Source organism: Lepisosteus platostomus, chromosome 17, assembly GCF_059453375.1.
Source record: "Lepisosteus platostomus isolate fLepPlt1 chromosome 17, fLepPlt1.hap1, whole genome shotgun sequence".
Taxonomy (NCBI): Eukaryota; Metazoa; Chordata; class Actinopteri; order Semionotiformes; family Lepisosteidae; genus Lepisosteus; species Lepisosteus platostomus.
The window spans coordinates 21,096,347-21,119,688 of record NC_142627.1 but is presented as its reverse complement, the minus strand read 5'-3'; the positions used below and the strand labels follow the sequence as shown (position 1 = coordinate 21,119,688).

Here is a 23,342-nt window from a genome sequence, read left to right as displayed (position 1 = left end):
GTACCTTTGATCTTTGTATAATACATTACATTAGACTATTGCAATTTGGTCTTATTTTCGGTGTGCAGTTTGTATGTTCTCCCTGGGTTCATACGGGTTTGCTCCAGATTCCTCCCACAGTCCCAAGACATACTGGTAGATTAAATGGCTCTGGGAAAATTGATCCTGGTACTGTATATCCGTGTCTGCTCTGCGATGGACTGGCATCCTGTCCGGGGTAGATCCCGCTGGGCACCCATTGCTTGCTGGGATGTACTGGATGAAGCGGATTAGGAAATGGACTGATGGATGATAATTAAATTAGTTAGTGTTCTTAACCAGACTTTAAAGGTGTCATTTTACAAATATATTCCATTACTGAAATGATATAAAACTGGATATCCTTTCACCATGGCAGAGGTATATCTCCATTGCTTTGTTTATTTTCTTAAGTAAACGCTATCGTTTGCAGGTGCGAGATGACAACAAAAGGCAGCATCCGTGCCTGGTTGAGTTCTCCAAACTTCCTGAACAAGAACGGAATTACAATTTACAGATGTCCCTGGAGACACTTAAGTGAGTTTCAAGCTCCAGTACCTTGAGACAAACTTCAGGGGATTTGATCATATTTGCTTCAGAACATGACATAGGATGTTCCTCTTATTTAGGAAATCCATGCTAAATAAGTTAAAGAACAACGGATTACACTCTCTGCGTGAATAAAGAAGGTAAATGTGGCTATAGCTAGACAGTTGTTTGACTAAATGTTCAGCTTGGTCATACCTGTCAGTGCCATTCAGTGTCTTGGGAAGGGAGACAAGGAGAGGATTTGCTGAGCACAGCTTTGATTGTTCTTAGATTTTAAGGATACAGTATGCAATTGTACAATAAGCCCTGTATACTCATTGCTTAGTGAATGCACAAATTACACATCAGAAAGTTTACTGCATTTTCTTTTGTGCAAAATGATTCAGTGCATTAAAGGCATTTTTTCACCACATATGCATTATGGGATTATGGAACAATTCTAGTTAATTTCTCAAGACGTGTTGCTTATCTGATACCTTTTGCTTGTGTGACTCTTCTGTAAAAATGAAGAAGTGATCTTAATACTCTCAGTCTGACTTTGGCTAGCAACTGATGACTTCCCCAGTCATTCAATTTCAAGTGCCACTGAAAATCATCTGACATTTGTAATGTTAAACGGAGGCCTCTTTCAACTGTATTATTATTAAACAGATGTCTGTCACTTAAATGTATGCCCAGCTGCAGTAAAGCCATCATGAAGGCATTTGTTTCACATCCTTTGCTCTAGGGAAGAATTCCGAAAACTCTGAGCACAACGTTTTACACCTACGCTGTAGCCAGATGGCAAATAGCGTGTTTATAGTTTAAAATAGCTTTGATTGTCCTGTCAATCAAAGCAAATAATGTTCTGTCTAAAACATTTGTCAAAGAATGTTTTTTACAAGAAAAGTGACAAATGAAAAGGGGCAGTTTGGCCCTTATTTCTCTACCATTTGCTGCATTCTGATCAATATTGTGTTATTGTGAATTTTTGCTTATTAAATTATTTCTTGAAGTGTCTGAGAGAATCAGCATGTCTCTTGATTTTGTAATGTCCACGGCACTTAAAAAATACCTCCTTGTCCTAAATGCAGTCACACGCACAGTAGGTCAGGATTACTGTAAATCAAAGCCTTCTTACTTCCACAGAATGCAAACCTGCCATCAGGTACAGTACTTGTACACTGTGACTCGTGTCCAGGTACAAGGTTTAAGAACATCAGACCCCAATCTGTTATGTGTTATTGAGACCATTCATATCCTTCTAATGTGAAGACATCCACTTACAAAATATTTATAACTAAACAACTAGTACATACTAGTACATTAGCAAAATGACAAAATGACACTTTATATGGTCACATTTTTACCAAGTATTATGGATGTATGATTTAAATAGCTAAGGAACAAGTAATAGGTTTATTCCATGCTGAAAAAAAGAAGAAAGAGAACACAACGTTTCGGCCGTGGAGCCTTCTTCAGGTCTGAAGAAGGCTCCACGGCCGAAACGTTGTGTTCTCTTCCTTCTTTTTTTCAGCATGGAATAAACCTATTACTTGTTCCTTTGCAGCCTATGCATGCTGACGCAGCTACCCACCTGAACTTTAAATAGCTAAGATTGGTTCGTACACTTTAAGGAAGCCTACAGGTACAATTATTTTAGACCTATCAGGTTTAGCAATTATCAGATCCCTTTTTCTCCTGCCTCATTTGACCATATTAGTGTCTAAATATTTTTAATGGAAAAAAAAAGGTAAAACTCATAACTGCCTTAAATACATATTTCCAATGACTAATTTCTTTAAATATTGAAATGACTGCCAGTGACTGCCCAATTTCAGGAACATTTTTCATACCTTTGGGACAGCTTTATTATACTACTTAATGCTCTTATTTCAAGAACAGGCTCAGGAGAGTGTAGCACCTCAGTCACACAGAGTTCTATCTAAATGCAAAAAAACATGAGCGACTTCAATTTCTGAGTTAAATACTGCCAAAGCTTTTCTTTTAATTAAATATGTCATATTTTAATGAACTGAGCTAACGATTACAGCATGAATGTACAAAGGAATTAAGTTTCTATTATTATAATTTCAAGGGTTTTCTCAAACTACTAAAGGCAAAAATCTTTTAAAACGAGTTACTGTATATCTTTATGGATGAGGAAAAGGTTTACAACTAATGCAATTTATATAATTATTTTAATGTTTAATGACAATTATTTAATGTATATGAGATGTGGGATAGTCTTGGTCTTGTGTTTAGAGCGTTTTACTGAAAAAGCAAAGCCAAGACCTTTAACTATTTACAGTACTGTACATGTTAAAAGGACAGCATAGGATTCTAATGGAAACCGTCCAGTCGAATTCTAATTCAGGTTCTGCTGATTTTGCTGTTTTTGCATTAACTGTATGAGAGAGGATTCATATGGAAATAGATGGCTCAGCTCTACATATTCCTCTCAGTATCATGAGCAAAAAAGAGTTCACAATTGTATATTTTATATTTCAAGGACACTCCTTGCTTTAGGCTGCCATGTGGGAATTGCAGATGACCATGCCGAGGAGAAGGTGAAAAATCTTAAGCTTTCCACAAAGTAAGTAATAATTATAATTTTCCTACAAATTGTGTTGGCGTGTGATGCATCGTCTGATGTAAGTGGTCTGGCATTGAAACTTTCTGGGCTCATATTGGTACTGTCAAATGGGATTACTGAGCCCATTGATGCTTTTCCTTGGGTGTGTGACTAATCTGTAGATATCATTAGATCTACTCTTGGAACAACTGTGGATGATTCTTTAGACAACACCATTATTTGCGGTCTCTGAATTTTGTTACTAATTCTGTGGTTATTTTTTCCTGAACCTATAGTATTCCTGTCCTATTTAATTTATGCAACTGTCCTATTGAATTTTCTTAGTCCTGTTCTGTCACTTGCTATTCTGCTATGGAGTGTAAGATTGTACTGTAATTGTAGTATGCATTTTTGTTGCCTTTGGTACAGCTATGAATTGACAAGTGGTTACAAGCCTGCTCCAATGGATCTGAGCCACATTAAGCTGACCTCAACCCAGGAGGCCATGGTGGACAAGCTGGCAGAGAATGCGCACAATGTCTGGGCCCGAGACCGAATCAGACAAGGCTGGACCTACGGGATCCAGCAAGTAGGTTTTTTTTTAGCACTTGGGATTTGGCTAGATGTCACCATGACTGGTATTGAAGTGGGTGGCCAGGAGGGTGCAGATGTGACCGCTTGAAAGCCTTTAAATATTCGTTCAGTCTTTAATAGTTTAATACCCTAATGATGTAGTTGAAGTGGTGTTTGGTGAAACAGGCACTTTTCACAGACTCCTTGGCTTTTGGCTTGGGTTTTTTGTGATGGTTTAAGGAAAATGATGGCAGCAGGAAAGAAAATGCTTTCCAGACTGGCATCATGCTGGTAGCGTGGGCAATTAACATCTTCATTGAGTTACCATATCAGAAACCAAAAGGATAAGAAGGCGTAGCTGTTACTTGCAGAATCCATGGATGACATACAGTACTGCAAAACCTGCAGAAACCCACTAAATTACTGTAGTGGCAGAATGTTGTTTGTTTAGATAAGATTAACCGAGCGTCAGTTGCACTAAGTTTAATCTTTAGATTCTCTTGAGATCTGAAGCAATTAAGCAGAAAAGACTTTTAATTAATGTAACTGATTTAGGTCATGACTTTTCTGCTTAAGATTATCTCTGATTAATTTCCCCAAGTTTAACATGCTCCAGACAGTGGACAGTTTTGTAAGTTCCACTGTGTACAAGATATGAAAAGATCTTGATGTTTATTTTTTTTTTTAATATAGTGTAGGTATTAAGGTTACTCGGTGTAATAAATGTATTTCTCAAAGAAAATGTCAAATTTCATACCACAAATATGCATTAATTTAGAATTCTGGTATTGGTTGTCTAGAATGATTTTGAAGACTTTAATGAACATTTCCCTTCCATAATAAACTGACAGCGGCTCACGTGTTCTTGAATGTGGTTGACTATGCTTTTTTTTTAGGATGTGAAAAACAGAAGAAACCCCCGTCTTGTCCCTTATGCCCTCCTGGATGAAAGGACCAAGAAGTCCAACAAGGACAGCCTGAGAGAGGCAGTCCGAACTCTTCTGGGTTACGGCTACAGTTTGGAAGCACCTGACCAAGATCACGGTATGTGGATAGAGTTCAAGCCTGGGTCATGTTGTTACATTACAAGACTCAAGCACGTACAGTAGTAACTGTGAATGAAACGTTGTTGAGGTTCCCCTGTATACCTCTAGCTTTAAGTCAAGAGATTGTCACAGGTCATTTTTTTAAATCAGGTTTTCCAGCACTTTCCAAGACATTGTTTGTAGTAGTATTGCCCACACTGTTTATTTTCTAACTCTCATAGAGATAAATGTTGTCCAGAAGAGGTGTGAAGTCATCTGTTGAATGCAATTACAAATCAAGTTACAGTAAGAAATATTTGAGAGTGTTGATTATGGTTACAAATTGGCAATGGATTTAAATTCCTTTCCATATTCCTTGATCTGTATTACTTTTTTTATGTTGGAGAAATACCTTGCAGTCTTTATAAGCATTTAGCTTGCTTAAAATGCACATAGAAGGTTTATATTTCAGATTTCAGAAAATGAATTTGACAGTGTCAGTGATTAGCCTCTATGAAATCAATGTGTGCACTGAAATTAAGGGAAACCCAGAGCATCCTGCTTGGCAGATAGTGTTATTGACAAATATTAATTCATTTTAAGTGCATCTGACAGATTGAAAAGTGTTCAGATGTTGACAAGTGGCAATTCCCTGGATACATACCTTGTTAATGGATACAGCAAGCCTCTGCTGTATACAGTATACCTGCTGTACCGAATGAGACAGAACTAGGATTCAACATCAGTCTTTCCACAGGGTCCTCATGCCTACTGCTTTACAGTAGTCATGCAGGTCAGAGATGCTGAGTAATGGTATTACCATTGTAGGGGTGTCTGATGACTGTAGTTTGTTAGGTAAGCTACATCACATTGCCCAGCCGGAGCTGTAGGTGTTGCAGGAACCTCTTACTGTAGATCATACCTCTGAATCTAAAAATCCTGTTGTTGAACTAATTGGCAAGGTCTGAGTGAATCAGTCAGGTACTTCCTTTCAGGTGATGCTGTCCTGGGGATACTATAGATAATACTATTTATAATAGTTTTATAATAGTTTCTTTAAAATACCATTTCCTAACATCATGTTATGGATTATTAGGAGTGGAAATAAAGGTATTTCTCAGGTCTTAAAGCATAATAACTAATTCATATTCATATAGAATTCTCAATATTGGAAGTAAGACTCAAGTATACAAAAGTTCATTGCCATTTCTGTAAATAGTAACAGGTCACTTAGACACTGTCAACCATAGTCAGAGAAATTCCCTGAAGAATTATGAGTGCTGAGACACTCACAAACAGCAAGTGTTTTTGCATTCTAAACCTGGAATCTAAGGAAATATAAAACAAAACACAATTACCTTTTTTTCTGCAGCATCAAAATCCAATAAATACTTTATTTTAAAACATGTTTTAAGTCCCTTGTGAGATTCATTTGTTACCTGTGTTTGATGTGGAAACACATACCATACTGATATTCACTTGTGTCGATTTAATCATCTTAAAATGACATTTATAAGAAATCCCGTTGTTAACCCTGATGTTGGGTTTCCCTCTGGGAAAAAAAAAACTTGCAGTATTTTGGATTGAACATTATTTGTATTACCAAATTTACAGCTTTGTTATGGTGATGGAAATTTATAGTGCACAAAAGCACTCGAGTATGAATCAGTATTTCTTTAGAGCTGTTTAAATTCGGCGAAACCTCTACAGGATTGTTGAATTGGAGCGGTTTATATGAAATCAGCCTGATTGACAATCACCTGGCAGCAGACCTGAACTAAGAGCAGGGATGAAGGTGCCTGTGGAGTGAGCTCTCAGGCCTGAAGATTGTCCGATATTATAAAACATATCTTCCTGCCAATTGTATACAGTATCCTTGTTTTCCCCGATTACCATGGTCATCTAGTGTTGAACAAATTACGCCAGTTAAGTCAGTGCTCAACTGTCAGAATGTTTAGCAATCAATCTTTATTGCAAATAATGTTGTGAAATTGTTAATGCCTTCGAGAGAAACAGGAAGTCGATCTTTTTAAATTGTGCTCTTCTGCTCGGAGGCTATGTCAATGGAAAACTGAACTCTTACATACTCTGTAGTCTGCTTCCTGGCACCACTGCTGTGCCCGGGCAAGCCAGAGCTTGTAGCTGTCAGTCTCCCTGGAAACTGCGTGCATCTGCACGAGGGGTCAGAAACGTCCCGGAGAGGTTCAGACTTGCTTGGGCCGATTGTCCCAAACACCTTGCTCCAATTGACACGTGCTAATTCCATCAGCGCTGGATCCTTCGACCCTGCCCTGCCCCGTCATGTGCTCCGTCATGGAGATACCTCCCGACGTGGGTGGTGCTCTCAGCCTGACTAACCTGCGTCTCGGAAAGACTAATCAGCCTGAATCCTGCCCGAGAGGTTCCGGTCCGTCCACACCTGCTCTGCCCGTCTGTAAGCTGCTGCTTTCGCCAAGCACCCGACCAGTGGCTCCTTTCCGAACTTCCAGCCTTTAATCCTGCCCGGATCAGCCTTGACAGCTGTGCCCCCCCTCCCCCCTTATTTCACGGATCCGCCCCCCTGCTATTGCGTTCCATCCTGACACGACAATCTCCATCGGCCTCGGCTCTCCGTCCTAGTTCGGCGATCCCTATCCGTTCTTGTCAGTCTCCGAGCTTTCACTGGACTCGACTATTGGACTGTCAGTGAGAAGCGACTTTCCTCTCCTGCTCAAGGCTTCACAAGTACAAGACACTGTGGCGGCAGACAGTGCGCTCAAAAGGGCCTCATGTTTTCAGTACACCGGGAATCCTGGGGGCTAGACAAGTCTGTGTTCCTGTTTGTGTCATACACATCATCTTCTGAGTTTACATCAACCCCCATGGTAAAATTTCACCTTACGAAGGAACGTATTAATGACTTCAAATAAGTAATGACATTTGTTTCCGTTTCTTTTAAGCCACAAGGTCCGACATCAGCAATATGTCTGCAGAGAGGTTCCGCATTTTCCGAGCGGAGAAGACGTACAGCGTGAACTCGGGGAAGTGGTACTTTGAGTTTGAAGCGGTCACTGCCGGGGAGATGAGGGTTGGGTGGGCAAGGCCTGGCTGCCTGCCTGACCAGGAGCTGGGCTCTGATGAGCAGGCCTTTGTTTTTGATGGCTTCAAGGTAGGCACAGAAGTCTTTATGTGAAGATTTAACACGTCAAGTGATTCAGCCTGCTACAGCCCCATGCGGTGGCTTGTAATATAACCAGGACAGCAAATTCAAAATTTCAGTTTTTTTTTTATCCAGTCAAGCAATTTGTGCTTTTGTGATCATGAGATGAATGTACTGTCATTTTATTATACTTTTAGGTAATTCCATGATTGCGTTTGATGATATTAAAAACAGACTTTACGTTAAATCAAGTAATTTCAATATTTGGTTGCATATACAGTAGTACCTCTGATGGTGTACCCACACACAGTCTGCATCAGTATTAGTGCAGGTCAACAGGGTCATTTCTCCAAAACGTCACGAACTAAACATTTTACAATGTGATACACTGGAAATTAATCTTTGATCGACACTAAAAATAAAACTGGAATAAACCAAATGTGTTGATCTGGGATGAAATAATGCAAACAAGTTAGAAGTGCTGTTGACATTTAAGGAATGTATTACCACTACAATTTTGGGGAAAATTCAGAATTTGCATAGCAGGAAAGGGTGGCACAGCGGGATGGTAGTTGCCTTTTTCTGACTTAAAGAGTTTGGGTTCCAGCTATGCGGTACCTTGTGTGTGGAGTTTGCATGTCCTATCCATGGCAGCATGCTCGAAGTTTTTCTTTAGCTTTCTCTCCAGCTTTCTTGCCCAGTTCACAGACACGCTGTGTTGTCCCTGCTATGTGATGCACTGGTATTGTATCCCATTGGTATATTACTATGTACCCATGGACTCACTGCCACCCTATATTAACTAAGAATTGATAGAAAATGGATGAAGCAGTAAAATACTGTAATATCATATTTACATGATAGCATCCCAAGTAAAGTAAGATAGTTTGTTCAGGGGTCTTCCTTCTGCGCCCGCCTGCTCTGTACTGTGACTCCTGCCAGTGTTACTGTGCTGTCATTCTGGGTATACTGGTGTACTGAAATGAGCACATCAGTAATTAAAGACAACCAGAACAACATTTTTACACCCATCACCACCACTATGCAGAATGTCTGTTCATATTGACATACTGAAGTAAACCTTTAGGTGAATCCGAATCTCATCACCCCTCTATTTTCAGTCAGTATCAGTATTATCCTCGTCTTTCCCAGAGTCCCAGGGGACAAGGCGAGACGAGGCCCCAGACACACGCACACGCACAACTTTAGTTAAGAGGGCAGCGTAGAGGCACAGCGGGAGGAGACAAGAACAGCGAGAGAAAACCCCACTCAGAGCAGGCCCCGGACTGAAATCGAACACAGAACCCCGAGCCGCAAGGCAGCAACTTGATCGATTGCCTTGATTTCCCTCATCACGTTTTTAAAATCACAATTCTATTTATTGTTCTCTGCTCATTTATAGTCCATGTTAAAATACAATTGAATGACTTTAAAATGATTAGAGATTTAAATCTCTTGAAGCTATGAAGATTACTAGTGATAGGAGGCTGCTTGGCCCTTCTTTCATACAATAAGTTATGCTTTATAGATAACAGAACTCATGACTGTGTATCACATAACCTGTAATACCAGTGCAAATATATTTGTTTTAAAAATCAGAACAGCCCCTGGTGTCAAATCACATTAGGGACACTTGGGATCTTCTGGCATACAAATGCAAACGTTAAACATATTCAGAAATCCTGCACATTCTAGCTTTCTGCTTGAGAAACGACTTTTCCATCTGGCAACCGATGCCAGAAGTAGTTATTAAATTAATATGAAATAATATTGTTTGTATAATGAATTTCTTAAATAATATTAATGTACAAAACCACACTGTAGACCAGCTAAACATTTACACCCACAGTGCCAGACTAGACTCTCTGTGTCTTTGTCTGTTACTTATATAACCACTTCACATTTTGTGTTTGTCATTTCCACATGTTCCTTTGTCTGTAATGTAATCCTTAAGGATACATTTAAATGATAGCCCAGAGGGAGTTAATCTTTCCTTTGAATGATTCATTTTGCTCTTGCTGTCAGATTCAGGAGGCAAGATTATTTTCGGTGTACATATTTGCTTTATTTTCTACCTCCATGTCGGAATTGCAGAGATGGATTGGAAAATAACTGTAAAAAAGTGAAAACTAATGATTTGCTTTTGAAGCCGGGACAAATTATGGAGCGTGTAATTACAGTGTGGTTGTCTTTGGCATTGCAAAAGGGTACTTAAAGCAGCGGCTAAACATTGTTTGTAGCCGACAAGCCCTGCAGAGGTTTAGAGGGAGAGCTGTGCTAATTGCAAGGTGCAGGAGCGAGAAGGTTGTCATTAAAGAGAGGAGTCTGGGGTGACTGCGCTCTTTGTTTCAGGCACAGCGGTGGCACCAGGGTAACGAGCACTTTGGGCGGTCCTGGCAGTCGGGCGATGTGGTGGGCTGCATGGTGGATATGAACGAGCACACCATGATGTTCACGCTCAACGGGGAAGTCCTTCTCGATGACTCGGGATCAGAACTGGCATTCAAGGACTTTGAAGTTGGGGAAGGTTAGTGCCTGACCTTTCCAGCCCTCTGCCTTCTCCCCAGCTCAAGTTTTTTTTTAAACCTACAGTATGTTGGGCGGCCTTCTTCATATTGAATTACACATACAAAAGGTAATTAGATATGATTAAAGCAGCCTGAAACATCAATAGCAAGGTCATCTGGAAACCTTTGGGGTTAGGAAAAGCAAGGTGTACATTTACCACTTGTGCTGAACTCATTCTCTTGTTCCTAACCTAAGGAGGTGTGCCTACATATCGACAATATAATTATAAGACAGTAAGAAACCGTTTTGTAAGCTGCCAAAGGAGATAGAAATGAATGAACCATCATCTTTATCTGGATGATGATCTTAAATATATCTCTGCACTCCTGAGGGCCACAATGCTGATCCAGCAGAGGAGGAATTGCTACCTCTAGTAATCGATTTGAAATGTGCATACTAGTAGATGGATGTCAAATGTTCTGGTGGTTTATGAGATGTTTCTTTGTGCAGGCCTAGACAACAAACTGTACTGCATACTTACAGTACATAGCAAGAATAAGCATTGACAGTGCTACCTGCTTCACTTTGTTCTGCACTATTTTCTTGCTTTTCAAAGAGCTATCAACTTGTCTGCTAATGCATTATAGTTTAGATATCATACCAACATTTAAATATCATAGCAGAAGTCTGTTTTGGGGAATACTGCATACTATTTGACCTTCTTCTCTCTTATTTTCATTTATTCCTCTCTTAAAAAGGTTTTTGTTTTGCGTTTTATACTCCTGTAATTTAGGACTTGCTGTTCTTGTGCTTGCTAAGTTCTCAACGGCTGGGCAATGATTTTCATGTCATATCACTTCCATGTTTAACCCCAATCTGACATGAATACAGCTTTTAATTCACTGAAGTTATTCCAGAGGAAGGTTTTCTCTTCGTTTATATTGGTATATCTTGATTTCACTGCAGTGTGGCATTTTCATTTTTACGTGAGTGCCATCTACTGGTTGTAATGACATACTCCTACTCTTATTTTATTATTACCCTGATGCGTCATAATAAAAATGTTGAAAAATTTCTTTTTATGTTGTGTGTGCTAAAAGGTACTTGAAAAGTGACTGTGGGAGACAGAAGTCTTTCTCTGTTTTATTTCATTCAACTCTATTTTTGTTGTTGGTTTTATGCACCAGGGTTTATACCCGTTTGCAGTCTTGGCGTTTGTCAGGTTGGCAGGATGAATTTCGGGAAGGATGTCAGCACCCTAAAGTACTTCACAATCTGTGGCCTGCAGGAAGGGTTTGAGCCCTTTGCTGTCAACATGAACAGGGACATCACCATGTGGCTGAGCAAACGGCTGCCACAGTTCATCCCTGTGCCCTCCAACCACGAGCACATAGAGGTGAGGACAACCTGCCAGAGCCCCCTGCCTTTCACACTTCAGCAAAACGCAGTGGATTTGAAGTTTTTAGGAATGAAAAACTGAAATGATATTCTTAGTGTTAAATAATGGACTTTATTTTTTTATTTTTCCCCCCACATACTAAATTAGTAGCAACCCACGTAAATCTCAGATTTATAAAGTACCTATCCTGGTTTTGCCCCTCTGCTCCCAGGATATTTCAATGAGAAGTTTATCAGAGATAGATTTGTATGAACTGCACTATTTTGCCTGAATGTATGCAGATCACAATTAAAATACATTACATTAAAATAATAACAGTAAATTGTGATTAGTGTGCCCGTTGTATAGAGAATGGACTAGACTAATCACTGCACTTGTGCTGGGAGTTTTTTTTTCCCCAGCGTTTCTGAATCCAGCTTAATCAGTGACGCTGTGTTCTAATGCAAACCGACCTGCTGTCCTTGTCTCAAGGTCACGAGGATAGACGGGACAATTGACAGCTCGCCGTGTTTGAAAGTCACACAGAAGTCGTTCGGATCTCAGAACAGCAACACGGACATTGTGTTCTACCGCCTGAGCATGCCCATCGAGTGTGCCGAGACCTTCGCCAAGCCTCCCGGGGGCACTCTGCCCTCCGGTGGCGGCTTCTTTTCTCCACAGAAGGACCTCGATGACTTTGACACAGATTCAGACTTCGAAGTTCTCATGAAAACGGCTCACGGACACTTGGGCTCCAATGGACCGGAGAGGGAGAAGGACAAGGATGAGTTCAACAATCATAAAGACTACACCCAGGAAAAGCCTTCCAGATTAAAGCAGAGGTTTGAGCTGTGCTTTCTGACACTATGCTTCCTGGCACAAACATACAGTACTACATTCAAATCCAAGCTCTATAGTTGGCCTTGGAAATGTTTTTGGATCACAATCTCATAATGTTCTGCGGAACTGCCAGGGGACCGTACTTAGTCAATATTTACTGAAGACTGTACATTTCATAGTATTTCACCAACAAAACCAGAAAACTTTTACAGAAAACCTTTTATCAATCGAAAGCTTCCAGGAGCTTCACAAAAAGTTTTCAGAACCGAAATACACCGAGGCAGTCGATCACAATAACACTTTTTATCTAGGCTATTGGAACTGAATTTTGAAACTGACCGCCTCAAAAAACTGGTCTGATTGGTGGAAAACGCTGTCATTCATTGTATTATCAGCCACTCAGAGCCCTTAGGGGATGGGACTTCCTCTGGGAGCCTCTGGCTGCACTCTAGCTGTAATCCAGCTGTCAGTCATTGACACAGCAGGTGGTAATCAATCAGATTCTTATCAGTGGTAATTTTTTCACAGCTCAAGGCCACTCTAAAGTTTTTTTCAATGCCTAACAGCAGACAAGGCTCTCTAGCACTGCCTTAAGGCTTTTTATAACAATTGCAATAGGTTTTACACATTTTTATTGGCTTTCAATAACTTTTAGAAATAGTGGGGGGATGCGAGAAATTTCATTTCAGGTCCAGTCTTCACAAAAAATGATGTAGAATTTTTTCAAATTCATCAATTTTTCCCAAATTTTTCTCCAAGCTAGTAGACACCTAGGACAAGGCCAACACGCACTTTGAGCCAACTGACAGGCCTAAAAGTGGAAAAAAATTATCTTTGAAGACAAGAAATCGGTTTTGCGCCTGCTGTTTTTTTTTTAAATAACCTCAATGCCAAGGGGGTTAGCTTCAATTTAAGACCTGAACCAGGCTCCTGCTATGTTCTGCTGCTGAGATATAACAATGTTTAAGAGGAGAAAATTCCAGGTGGAAATTGGCTCTAGAGGCCTGTTTCATATGGTGTCACTGAATGGAGTGTGACCTGTTTTCTGTAGGTTTATGCTGAAGAGAACGAAGCCGGACTATAATACAAGCCACTCGTCGGCTCGTCTGTCCGAGGAAGTGCTGGCCGATGAGAGGGATGACTACGAGTATCTGATGCAGACTTCCACGGTACTAGGCTGTTTTAGTACTTCCACATCTGGTTCTAAACATTAACATGCTTTTAAAACAAATGATGACCTAGTCTGTACCTTATAAACACTCCCTGGGGTGGGGTGTCACTTGCAGGTGTTTCACTTTCCTGAGGAGAAGGGGTTCCCCTCATAGACTCTTCATGTCCCCCAACCTTTTTTTTTTGCTACACAATTATCTTTGTTTTAACTTCCAACATGTTTCATTGTTTTTATGTTCTGCAGGTTAAATGTTTTTCTTTAAGCTGAGAGGAGTTTAAGCCCTAAACCTCATGTAAGCACTGCTGCTTCTCTGTGCGACATCTAGTGTATTTTGTGCTTCAGCTGTCTCTGTTCCTTCTGGCCCCTGTGCTTCCCTGTCTCCTGTCTCACTATTGGTGTCTCTGTGAAGACGAACGGTGAGGAACGAGGGACTGAGTACCATCTGAAGGAAAACATGTTCCTGTCTTCCAGATTGAACTGCAGTGTTTGAAGCTTTATTTTTTTGTTTCATCCAGTCTGTTTTTTATCCTTTGTTTGTTTTATTTTTATTTTTTTTTGTCTCTCTCAGTACTATTACTCAGTGAGGATCTTCCCTGGCCAGGAGCCCACTGGTGTGTGGGTGGGCTGGGTCACCTCTGATTTCCACCAGTATGACACTGCGTTTGACCTGGAGAAGGTCCGCACAGTGACGGTCACGCTCGGGGACGAGAAGGGAAAGGTCCATGAAAGGTTGGGAACCTCATGAGCAGCTTTCCTAGTGGTGTCTGGTGATACAGCTCATGGTTTATTATAATATATAATACAGACGTGGTCTGCAATTGTTATACACGCATCAGGAGCTGTTTTCCACTTCTAAAGAAAGTATATTGCGTTACTTTATGGCTCTTGTCTATAAAATAAAGGTATATAGTGTACTACAGTCCTGTGCAGTATTGAAGATAGCATGTTCTTCATCACTGTGGCAGGGGTTAACTTCAGCCTGTTGTCTCTTTATGTTTTACTGACCAGTGTGCTGTTTTATCCCCTGTGTAATTCCAGTATTAAGCGCAGCAACTGCTACATTGTGTGGGCGGGAGAGAGCACTAGTCCGGGCCAAGGCCGTAACAACAATGGGCTGGAGATTGGTTGCCTGGTAGACACAGCCAGCGGTTTGCTGACCTTCACAGCAAATGGCAAAGAGCTGAGCACTTACTATCAGGTAAATAAAGCTGCTCTGTTGTCGCCACTGTGTGTTGCAAAAAAAACAACAAACTGATTGTTTCCCGGGAGTAAGACTGGCACATGGAGTGGTGTTTACACTGACCAGGAACAAGGAGACGTTAGTTTTGAGAGAGAAAGTAAAGAAGTCAAAGAGAGAGCACTTTCTGAAAGGATGCTAAGAGCAGATTCAAGTGCTTTCACTCGCATACAGACACCAGCTGTTGCTGGATAGCCCTTTTTCAGAGTAAATCTGTACAAAGGAAAAGTTGAGAAGCAAGAGTTGATCATTAATGTTCAAAAACAGCCATCTTTTCCTACCTTCTGTACCATGAATTACAGTAGGATATGTAATGGAGTTTCAGAATCACTATAAAATGTGACGTCTTTTAAAAGCTAAATGTCCTGCAAAAACAATCAACACAGCTCAAATTGAAAGTCCCAGCTCATCAATGCAGCCCTTTTCAAATTTTGTCAGCTATTTGTTTCTGTTCATGCGCTGTTTTTAATGAAATAATTAAAATGATTTTGGTTAGCTTTTACATCTACCTGGAATCTGAAATTGTCTTTCTGTGACTATTTTACACTGTGCTGTTCCTGTCGGTTGGGTTTGACTAACTCCTTGTTTCCTCTTTGTAATTAGGTAGAGCCCAGCACTAAGCTATTCCCTGCAGTATTTGCCCAAGCAACTAGCCCTAATGTATTTCAGTTTGAACTGGGACGAATAAAGGTAAGAACAACACTATATGAAAAGATTTTCCATTAGTGGAAATGCCACAGCCTTACAAGAAAATGTCATGTTGTGATCTCCAGAGCCCTAATATAAGGTCAACTGGGACTGACTGAACAGTATTTCTAGGAACTGTCTTCAGGAGACAAAGGTTTCCCACTTAGCTGATACAGTTTAGCATTAATTAGCTGGTTGTTGTATTGTTTGAAGTCCTCATGCGTTTACTCTGGGTGTTTGACCTCTCTGTTTAATATGGGTGATTCTTGCTTTATTTTTTAATGCCTACCTGCTTCCTTCCTGCCTTTTCTTCTGTTTATTCTCTGTGATTGTCATTGTCCCCCTCATCTGCTGTATCTAGAGGGGCTGTTGTGTAGCAAGCTCTTTGAGTCATATAAAGGGGGGTGGGCTTGTGTATTCAGTCAGGCCCTGTTTCTTTCTTGGCCAGAACGTGATGCCCCTGTCGGCGGGCCTGTTCAAGAGCGAGCGGAAGAACCCCACGCCCCAGTGTCCTCCCCGGCTGCACGTCCAGTTCCTCACGCCCGTGCTGTGGAGCAGGGTCCCCAACCACTTCCTGAAGGTGGAGGCGTCGCGGGTCAATGACAGGCACGGCTGGCTGGTCCAGTGCACGGAGCCCCTGCAGTTCATGTCTCTGCACATTCCGGAGGAGAACAGGTCCGAGCCCGACACAGTCCGACAGGGCGGCATCCTGTGTACTGCATAAAACACCGCAGAGCAATTCAGATTCACTATTTGCCTTTGAGCACACGTGCGCAAATTGTCAGCAAAAATAATTTCTTTCACTTCTCTTCTGGACAGCAAAACAATCAATACAATCTCAGTCAGTTGATTGGGTTTGTAACTCACACACACAAAGCTACACTCACTGGCCACATTTTTGGTGCCTCCCAGTGCATCGTATAAACTTATACATGTTCTGCACCACCATGAATAAAGGCATTCTGCAGCTTTACCGATAAAACTATTTAACTAAAAGTCGGGGAACCTGAATTGCACCAAAACAAAGCAGAAGCACATCTCAGTGCGCCTTCGCTTTTGATGACCTGTTAATGAAGCTCTTCCTCCTGTGCTCCCAGGTCAGTTGATATCCTGGAGCTGACGGAGCAGGAAGACTTGCTGAAGTTCCACTACCACACCCTGCGCCTGTACTCTGCGGTTTGCGCGCTGGGCAACAACAGGGTGGCCCACACGCTCTGCAGCCACGTGGATGAGTCTCAGCTCCTCTATGCGGCCGAGAACAAGTACATGCCGGGCTTGCTCAGGACGGGCTACTATGACTTGCTCATCGACAATCACCTCAGCTCTTACGCCACTGCCCGCCTCATGATGAACAGCGAGTACATCGTCCCCATGACGGAGGAAACCAAAAGCATCACCCTGTTCCCCGACGAGAAAAAAAAACACGGTCTCCCCGGGATCGGACTCAGCACCTCTCTGAGGCCCCGGATGCACTTCTCCTCCCCGAGTTTCGTGAGGGTCAGCGGGGATCATTTCCAGCACAGCCCCGAGTTCCCCCTGGAGATCCTGAAGACGAAAACCATCGAAATGCTGACAGAGGCTGTCCAGGAGGGCAGCCTGCACGTCCGTGACCCTGTAGGGGGCAGCACCGAGTTCCTCTTCGTGCCCCTCATCAAACTGTTTTACACTTTGCTCATCATGGGCGTCTTTCACAACGGGGACCTGAAGACTATCTTGCAGCTGATCGAGCCCAGTGTCTTCTCGGAGGAGCCAGGCCAGCCGAAGCCCGAGACCCCCGAGTGTGATGGGATCAAGGGGGAGCTGAGGATAGAGGGACCAGGGGACGAGGAAGAGGGAAAAGCAGAAAATGTCCCCAAAGAAGGATTGCTGCAAATGAAGCTCCCCGAGCCAGTCAAGCTCCAGGCACGATATTTCCTTTTGCACGATAAATGATATGCTAACAGTTAACAGGAACTCGTATAATCAAAACACTTACATGCACGGTTTGTATTTTTATAGATCTGTAAAGTCCTTAAACCAACTATTTGTGTTCACTCTCTGTGTGATGTTCACTTGTCGTGAAAGTGGAGAAATATTATTCAAATTAATTCTTAGATCTCGGTCCTTTCCACGTCCTTGATTTTTTTAATTAGAACTGACAGAGATTAATTAATTAACTTATGTTTGAGTAAAGCTGGAATCTGTGGCGGAGTCCCAGTTGCTTATCTCTTGACAGCCTCAAGGATGGAACATATCACTTTATTGGGTTATTCAGTCTGCTTATCAGAGGGCCTGTTATATTGAAAGTCCAAGACTAGTCTTTGACCTACAACTAATTTCACACTCCTGCAGTTGTTATAGGCCACTTACCCAGACTCCTTCTCCTGATGTCTTTCCCCCCGGCTGTGCAGATGTGCCATCTGCTGCAGTACCTCTGTGACTGCCAGGTGCGCCACAGGATAGAGGCTATCGTGGCGTTCTCGGACGACTTCGTCGCAAACCTCCAGGAGAACCAGCGGTTCCGCTACAACGAGGTGATGCAGGCTCTCAACATGTCTGCCGCCTTGACCGCCAGGAAAACGAAGGAATTCCGATCGCCACCCCAGGAGCAGGTCAGAAAGGTTTACCTTCTCTGTCTCCGCCCGCCCTTTCCTAAGAGAGTTGTATGGTAATGAAGTTGCGCCGAAGTTCTTCGTGTTTCATTTGTCATTGTGTTTTTGAATCCTCCCAACAGATTAACATGCTGTTGAATTTCAAAGATGACAAGCAGGACTGCCCCTGTCCTGAAGATATTCGAGAGCAGCTGCTTGACTTCCATGAAGACCTGATGACCCACTGTGGTAGGCTGACCCTCGGGCCTTGTCACGCTGAAGGAGAATAAACCCCAGAGCTTGTGTTTCAGGGCCCTAGACGAAGAAAACTGTGATGCAAATGTGATACAGTATAAGCACAGCGATGTGATAGTGATCAAAGCAGATTGTACTTGAGCTGTTTTAGGGTGTAACTGGTAGAACTGGAATTAATCCACTCAATGCTAAGCTAGAAACAAAAAAACCTCCTGCATCATGGCCAAAGAACTCTTGAGTGGGAACTGTGTCTCACAGGAAAATGTGTTTTCCATTGAATTTATTGATGAATGCAAATGCAGTACTTCCCTGTTATGAGGTCATGACGCCCATTTCATCAGTGATTCTAGACAAGTTTTACTTTAAGACTTGACTTTATTTGTATTTATATGGCAATTTAAGGTACCCCGGTTTACTCCAATTTATATTTTTCCTGCACATAAAACACTGTGATGTTTTAGTCGAAAGGGTTGATGATAACTTATTTTTTCGTTAGTTATGCAAATCAAGAGGACTTAGAAATTATTATTTTCTTTTAGAAAGAGTATTTTCTTTTAAGGCTAATTATAAGACTCACTCAATGCTTTGAGATGGGTACATAATTAAAAAAAAAGTTTCATCAGCATATTTCCACAGCTTCCTTTGATCTAAAGCTTCAAAAACAGGTAATTAGTTGACTCTCGAAATGGAGAGGCTCCCCATACTGTAGCCACCTTGAAAAATAAATTAGCAGATGTCAATGTCATCTTAAACACAACCATTAGGTTTAAAAGGTGATTGTTTTTTTTATGGAATTTTGTGAACAGAAAAATCTGAACAGTGACATGGGGCAAACTCTCTATAAACTGTAATTGAAATTTTAAGAGAATAATTTACAACACTAATTTTTATTTTTGCTTTGACATTAACCTAAACTGTGTTTAAGTACATTTAAGATGAAACTGGAATGTATAATACTGGTAAAGTACAATGCATTCTTTTTCTGAAGTACAAATGCAAATGATCTCTTTATGTTACAAAGGAATGTGAATAAACACCCTGTTCACAGCATTTTTTGTAATAATGTGCAGTTGAGACAGTGGAGTGATTTAAAACCTAAACTAGTGGAATGGCCTGTGAGCATTGCAAATGTTTTCTGGACCAGTAGAGCCAACACAAAATAAATGAACTCACCAAATTCGAATTATGGGTCCCAGCATCAACAATTTAGTGGCAGACGCTGTAATATGAACTTATCTATCCTGTTTGTTTGACACAAAGAAATTTTGGATGACTGCAGTACATCTACATAGTTCCTGTTGTGTGTGTGCATTTTGTAGGAATTGAACTTGAGGATGACAGGGGCGGTGAGGGTGACAGTGACTTCACTATCCGGGGCAGACTTCTGTACCTGGTAGAGAAAGTTGCCTACCTGAAGAAGAGAATGTCAGACCTGCCAAAGAAAGAAAAAGCTAAGAAGCCAAGTAAGTGAAGTGAGGTAGTCGTGGGTTGTCTTGGTATTCTTTAGTATACTGATATAGTCGCACGTGAGATTCTCTAGCTAAATAATTGTTAATTTCAGAACAAAAGTTAAACCTGAAGGAGTTTACAAGATGTTTGGATAAGAACAATGCTCATTGCAACACCTCTGGTGGCAGTAGCAGGTATCTTTTAAATGGGTGGGACCCAAGCAACCGGTGCACCCATAAGGGTGCTGTGTATTCAGACAAGGTGCAAATTAACTCACAAACAAATATAGAAACACATACCTCTTATAACTATTAACTCCATGCAAAGTATATCCTTACTATCAATACACGTAGGCAGCTAGGCTGCTTATCTGCATTAAAAATGCAAAACTCTCCCAAAACAACTCACAATAAACTGTCCATGGACCTTTCGTTCGGTTGCTTCCATGCTCCCTTCTTCCTCAGGTTCAGTGAATATCAGAGGTCCTGTTCTCTTCCTTACACAGCAGAAGCTTACTGCTCCTTGTAGCCAGTATTTACTGGTGTTTAACTGCCACCTGACCAGTTGTCATCTTCTAGTTGGTCAGCTGATTTACTGTAGGATGGCAGATCTTTCCCCACAGTTTTCTGGGGTGTGTGGTCCAGACAACCACCATCTTGACTGAACCTATCATTTTCTTACAGTAAATATTTCAGTTTGCACCTAATATTATTGTCGATTTCATCTTTATATCCTAACTAGCTTTTCAGCTTGTATGATTAATAAACCTCCTGGAGTTAAAATGATTTGGAAATGGAAGCCGGTCTGTGAACAGCCCCTGTGTGCTTGTGTGTTCTCTGCAATGGGCAGGCCTGTCCTGCCCAGGGTGCAGTCCTGCCTTGCCCCCTGTGTTTACTGGAGAAGCGGTGGGAGGCTGTGGTTCTCACTTGGAGCACTTACGGTAACTTTCTGATAGTGGAGGGATGGAAGCAAGGTCTTGTTTCAATCCTGGATCCTCACCTCTTCTGTCCCTGGTTGTTCTGTGCTAGGCACCCTGCAGCAGCTGATTTCGGAGACTATGGTACGATGGGCCCAGGAGTCCGTGATAGAGGATCCTGAACTTGTCAGAGCCATGTTTGTGCTACTGCACAGGCAGTACGATGGCATAGGAGGACAAGTGCGTGCTCTGCCCAAGACCTATACCATCAACTCCATCTCTGTGGAGGACACAATTAACCTGCTGGCCTCCCTGGGGCAGATCCGCTCGTTGCTCAGCGTAAGGATGGGCAAGGAAGAAGAGAAGCTGATGATCCGCGGCCTCGGGTAAATAACCAGTGTTTATTCTCTGGAGCTGAGCTCGGCTTTGACAAATGTCATTTTCCTCAAGGGTCCTGTTACTCTAACCAAAGGCTATGCATTTGCTCCTTTCGCAAACTGTGCCTTGGAGCAATACAGTCTGCAGTGTGGTACATAAATATAATCTATAAATGCTATTCCCATGAAGACTAATCATGTGCTCTTTCACACATAGGGATATTATGAATAATAAAGTTTTCTACCAGCATCCGAATCTGATGAGAGCTCTGGGAATGCATGAAACAGTGATGGAAGTCATGGTCAATGTCCTGGGAGGTGGCGAATCAAAGGTAACAGGGATCATCTTGAGTCTTGAACAGTAAATGCAGATTGCCTTTCCAAATCAAGAAAAAATTATCTGCAAGATCACGTTTTTTTTATATTTAAATCAGTTTCTCCATGGGTTGTGCCTTTCTTTAAGGAGATCACATTCCCTAAGATGGTGGCCAACTGCTGTCGGTTTCTTTGTTACTTCTGCCGCATCAGCAGACAAAACCAAAAGGCAATGTTTGATCATCTCAGTTACTTGCTGGAGAACAGCAGTGTTGGACTTGGTAAGACCTCTTGGCTTTTTTGTTCAGTATTACTGAGATACTGTCATGAGTCTTTCTGAGTAGACTATGGGAAACTGTTCATATCTTGGTGTCAATTATTTCAGAATTATTCATGATCAATTTTGTCATTTTGTTAGAGGAGGACATCTTCAGAAATTATTTTCAGATACTGATTTCTCAAGCTTTAATTTGCATCACTGTGACTCCTAACACCATAAGCAGTGCAACATCATTTAACTGAAAATGTTTGTAAACACGCAAACCTGGCCTTTTTAGCACCTTGTAGTGATAGGTATCGAAGCTGTCATTTGTATTTGCATTCCTCTCCTTGAGGAAGTACTCGCCCTGTCTCAGTTCCTGTGCCTGATTCTGTATGTTGTTCTGACCCCTCTTTAAAGCATCGCCTTCCATGCGGGGATCCACTCCTCTGGATGTGGCAGCAGCCTCTGTGATGGATAACAATGAACTTGCCTTAGCCTTAAGGGAACCAGACCTAGAGAAAGTAAGTCATTCCTCCGTCCCATGAGTCCTCTGCGGTTTCTTTTGTGTTCACACCCTTTGTTTACGTTTCACTCCATAGTCATTCTAAACCACATGTGTCTCGTTGACACACTATGTGGAGGACCAGCAAGTGGCGCTCTTTCTAGAGCTGGAACAGAATTTCTGATCTACTTCCTTCTGTGTAGTAATTGGGGGCTTTGCTGTAGGGGATGTCGCCCTTTGGATGAGCCATTAAACTGTGATGAAAAGTTCCGGTATATCTCACTTAAAGTGTAGAGCTATTAACCCCAAAGTACTGGATAGGTTTCACTCTGGTCTTGTACAGTCTGGCCCAATTCAATTGTTGAACCAGTTTCTCACTCTTCTTCCTGATTTGCTACAGTATATGGTGCAGGCAGCTGATGCATGATGGCTGCTGTTTGTAACCCAGATGGGTTCTGCACTTCAGTGGTGTGAGGTCCCACAGTCCCTCTTCAAAATTAAATCACTTTGGGATCCCTTGAGATGTTGGTTTTACTGTTTTTTGCAGAAGGTAGGGTATATTCCTGGAATAAAGGAATGCAAACACAAGGAAGAATCCTAGGTTCTTCCACGTAAACCTCTATCAAATAAGAAAAGCATTCAAGTTAAGTGGGCTGGATCTCCTTTATGGTAATGAGGAGGAAAACTGATTTCCCTGGTAAACCCCTGAAGTCTGTTTTTATAATGGCTCATTTAACAAAAGCAGAAATAAATTATTTTCCTTATGTCATTTTTGGGCATCCTGTGCACAGATCTGTTTCATATGTTACAAAAAGAACATAAGAATATCAAAAAGGTGGAAACCCTGTTTGCTTGATTTAAGTTAACTGTGTCATGATCTGCTAGTACTCAGCAGGGGGAACAAAATTGCCCAACAAGCAGTATGGTGACACATTTGAGGATGTTAACCTTTCCTAGGCAGTAATTTTGATGATTAATAACTAGCTGATAATGTAGGACCCCCTGCTGAACAATTAA

The 23,342-nt window shown here is 41.6% G+C and overlaps 1 protein-coding gene across 1 annotated transcript in view; it reads left to right on the top strand.

Annotated features, from left to right (window-relative positions):
• ryr2a (ryanodine receptor 2a (cardiac)) overlaps positions 1 to 23,342 on the top strand; it is a 196,838-nt gene that overhangs the window by 116,753 nt on the left and 56,743 nt on the right. The window contains exons 24-44 of the mRNA XM_088609787.1: positions 452 to 555; positions 3,059 to 3,142; positions 3,551 to 3,710; positions 4,591 to 4,738; positions 7,659 to 7,867; positions 10,211 to 10,385; positions 11,554 to 11,762; positions 12,237 to 12,586; positions 13,636 to 13,753; positions 14,324 to 14,484; positions 14,794 to 14,953; positions 15,596 to 15,682; positions 16,128 to 16,354; positions 16,777 to 17,581; positions 18,070 to 18,270; positions 18,393 to 18,498; positions 19,824 to 19,967; positions 20,982 to 21,255; positions 21,464 to 21,578; positions 21,710 to 21,842; positions 22,241 to 22,344. Coding sequence (XP_088465913.1) covers positions 452 to 555; positions 3,059 to 3,142; positions 3,551 to 3,710; positions 4,591 to 4,738; positions 7,659 to 7,867; positions 10,211 to 10,385; positions 11,554 to 11,762; positions 12,237 to 12,586; positions 13,636 to 13,753; positions 14,324 to 14,484; positions 14,794 to 14,953; positions 15,596 to 15,682; positions 16,128 to 16,354; positions 16,777 to 17,581; positions 18,070 to 18,270; positions 18,393 to 18,498; positions 19,824 to 19,967; positions 20,982 to 21,255; positions 21,464 to 21,578; positions 21,710 to 21,842; positions 22,241 to 22,344 — 4,074 coding nt within the window. The remainder of the gene's footprint in view (positions 1 to 451; positions 556 to 3,058; positions 3,143 to 3,550; positions 3,711 to 4,590; positions 4,739 to 7,658; positions 7,868 to 10,210; positions 10,386 to 11,553; positions 11,763 to 12,236; positions 12,587 to 13,635; positions 13,754 to 14,323; positions 14,485 to 14,793; positions 14,954 to 15,595; positions 15,683 to 16,127; positions 16,355 to 16,776; positions 17,582 to 18,069; positions 18,271 to 18,392; positions 18,499 to 19,823; positions 19,968 to 20,981; positions 21,256 to 21,463; positions 21,579 to 21,709; positions 21,843 to 22,240; positions 22,345 to 23,342) is intronic.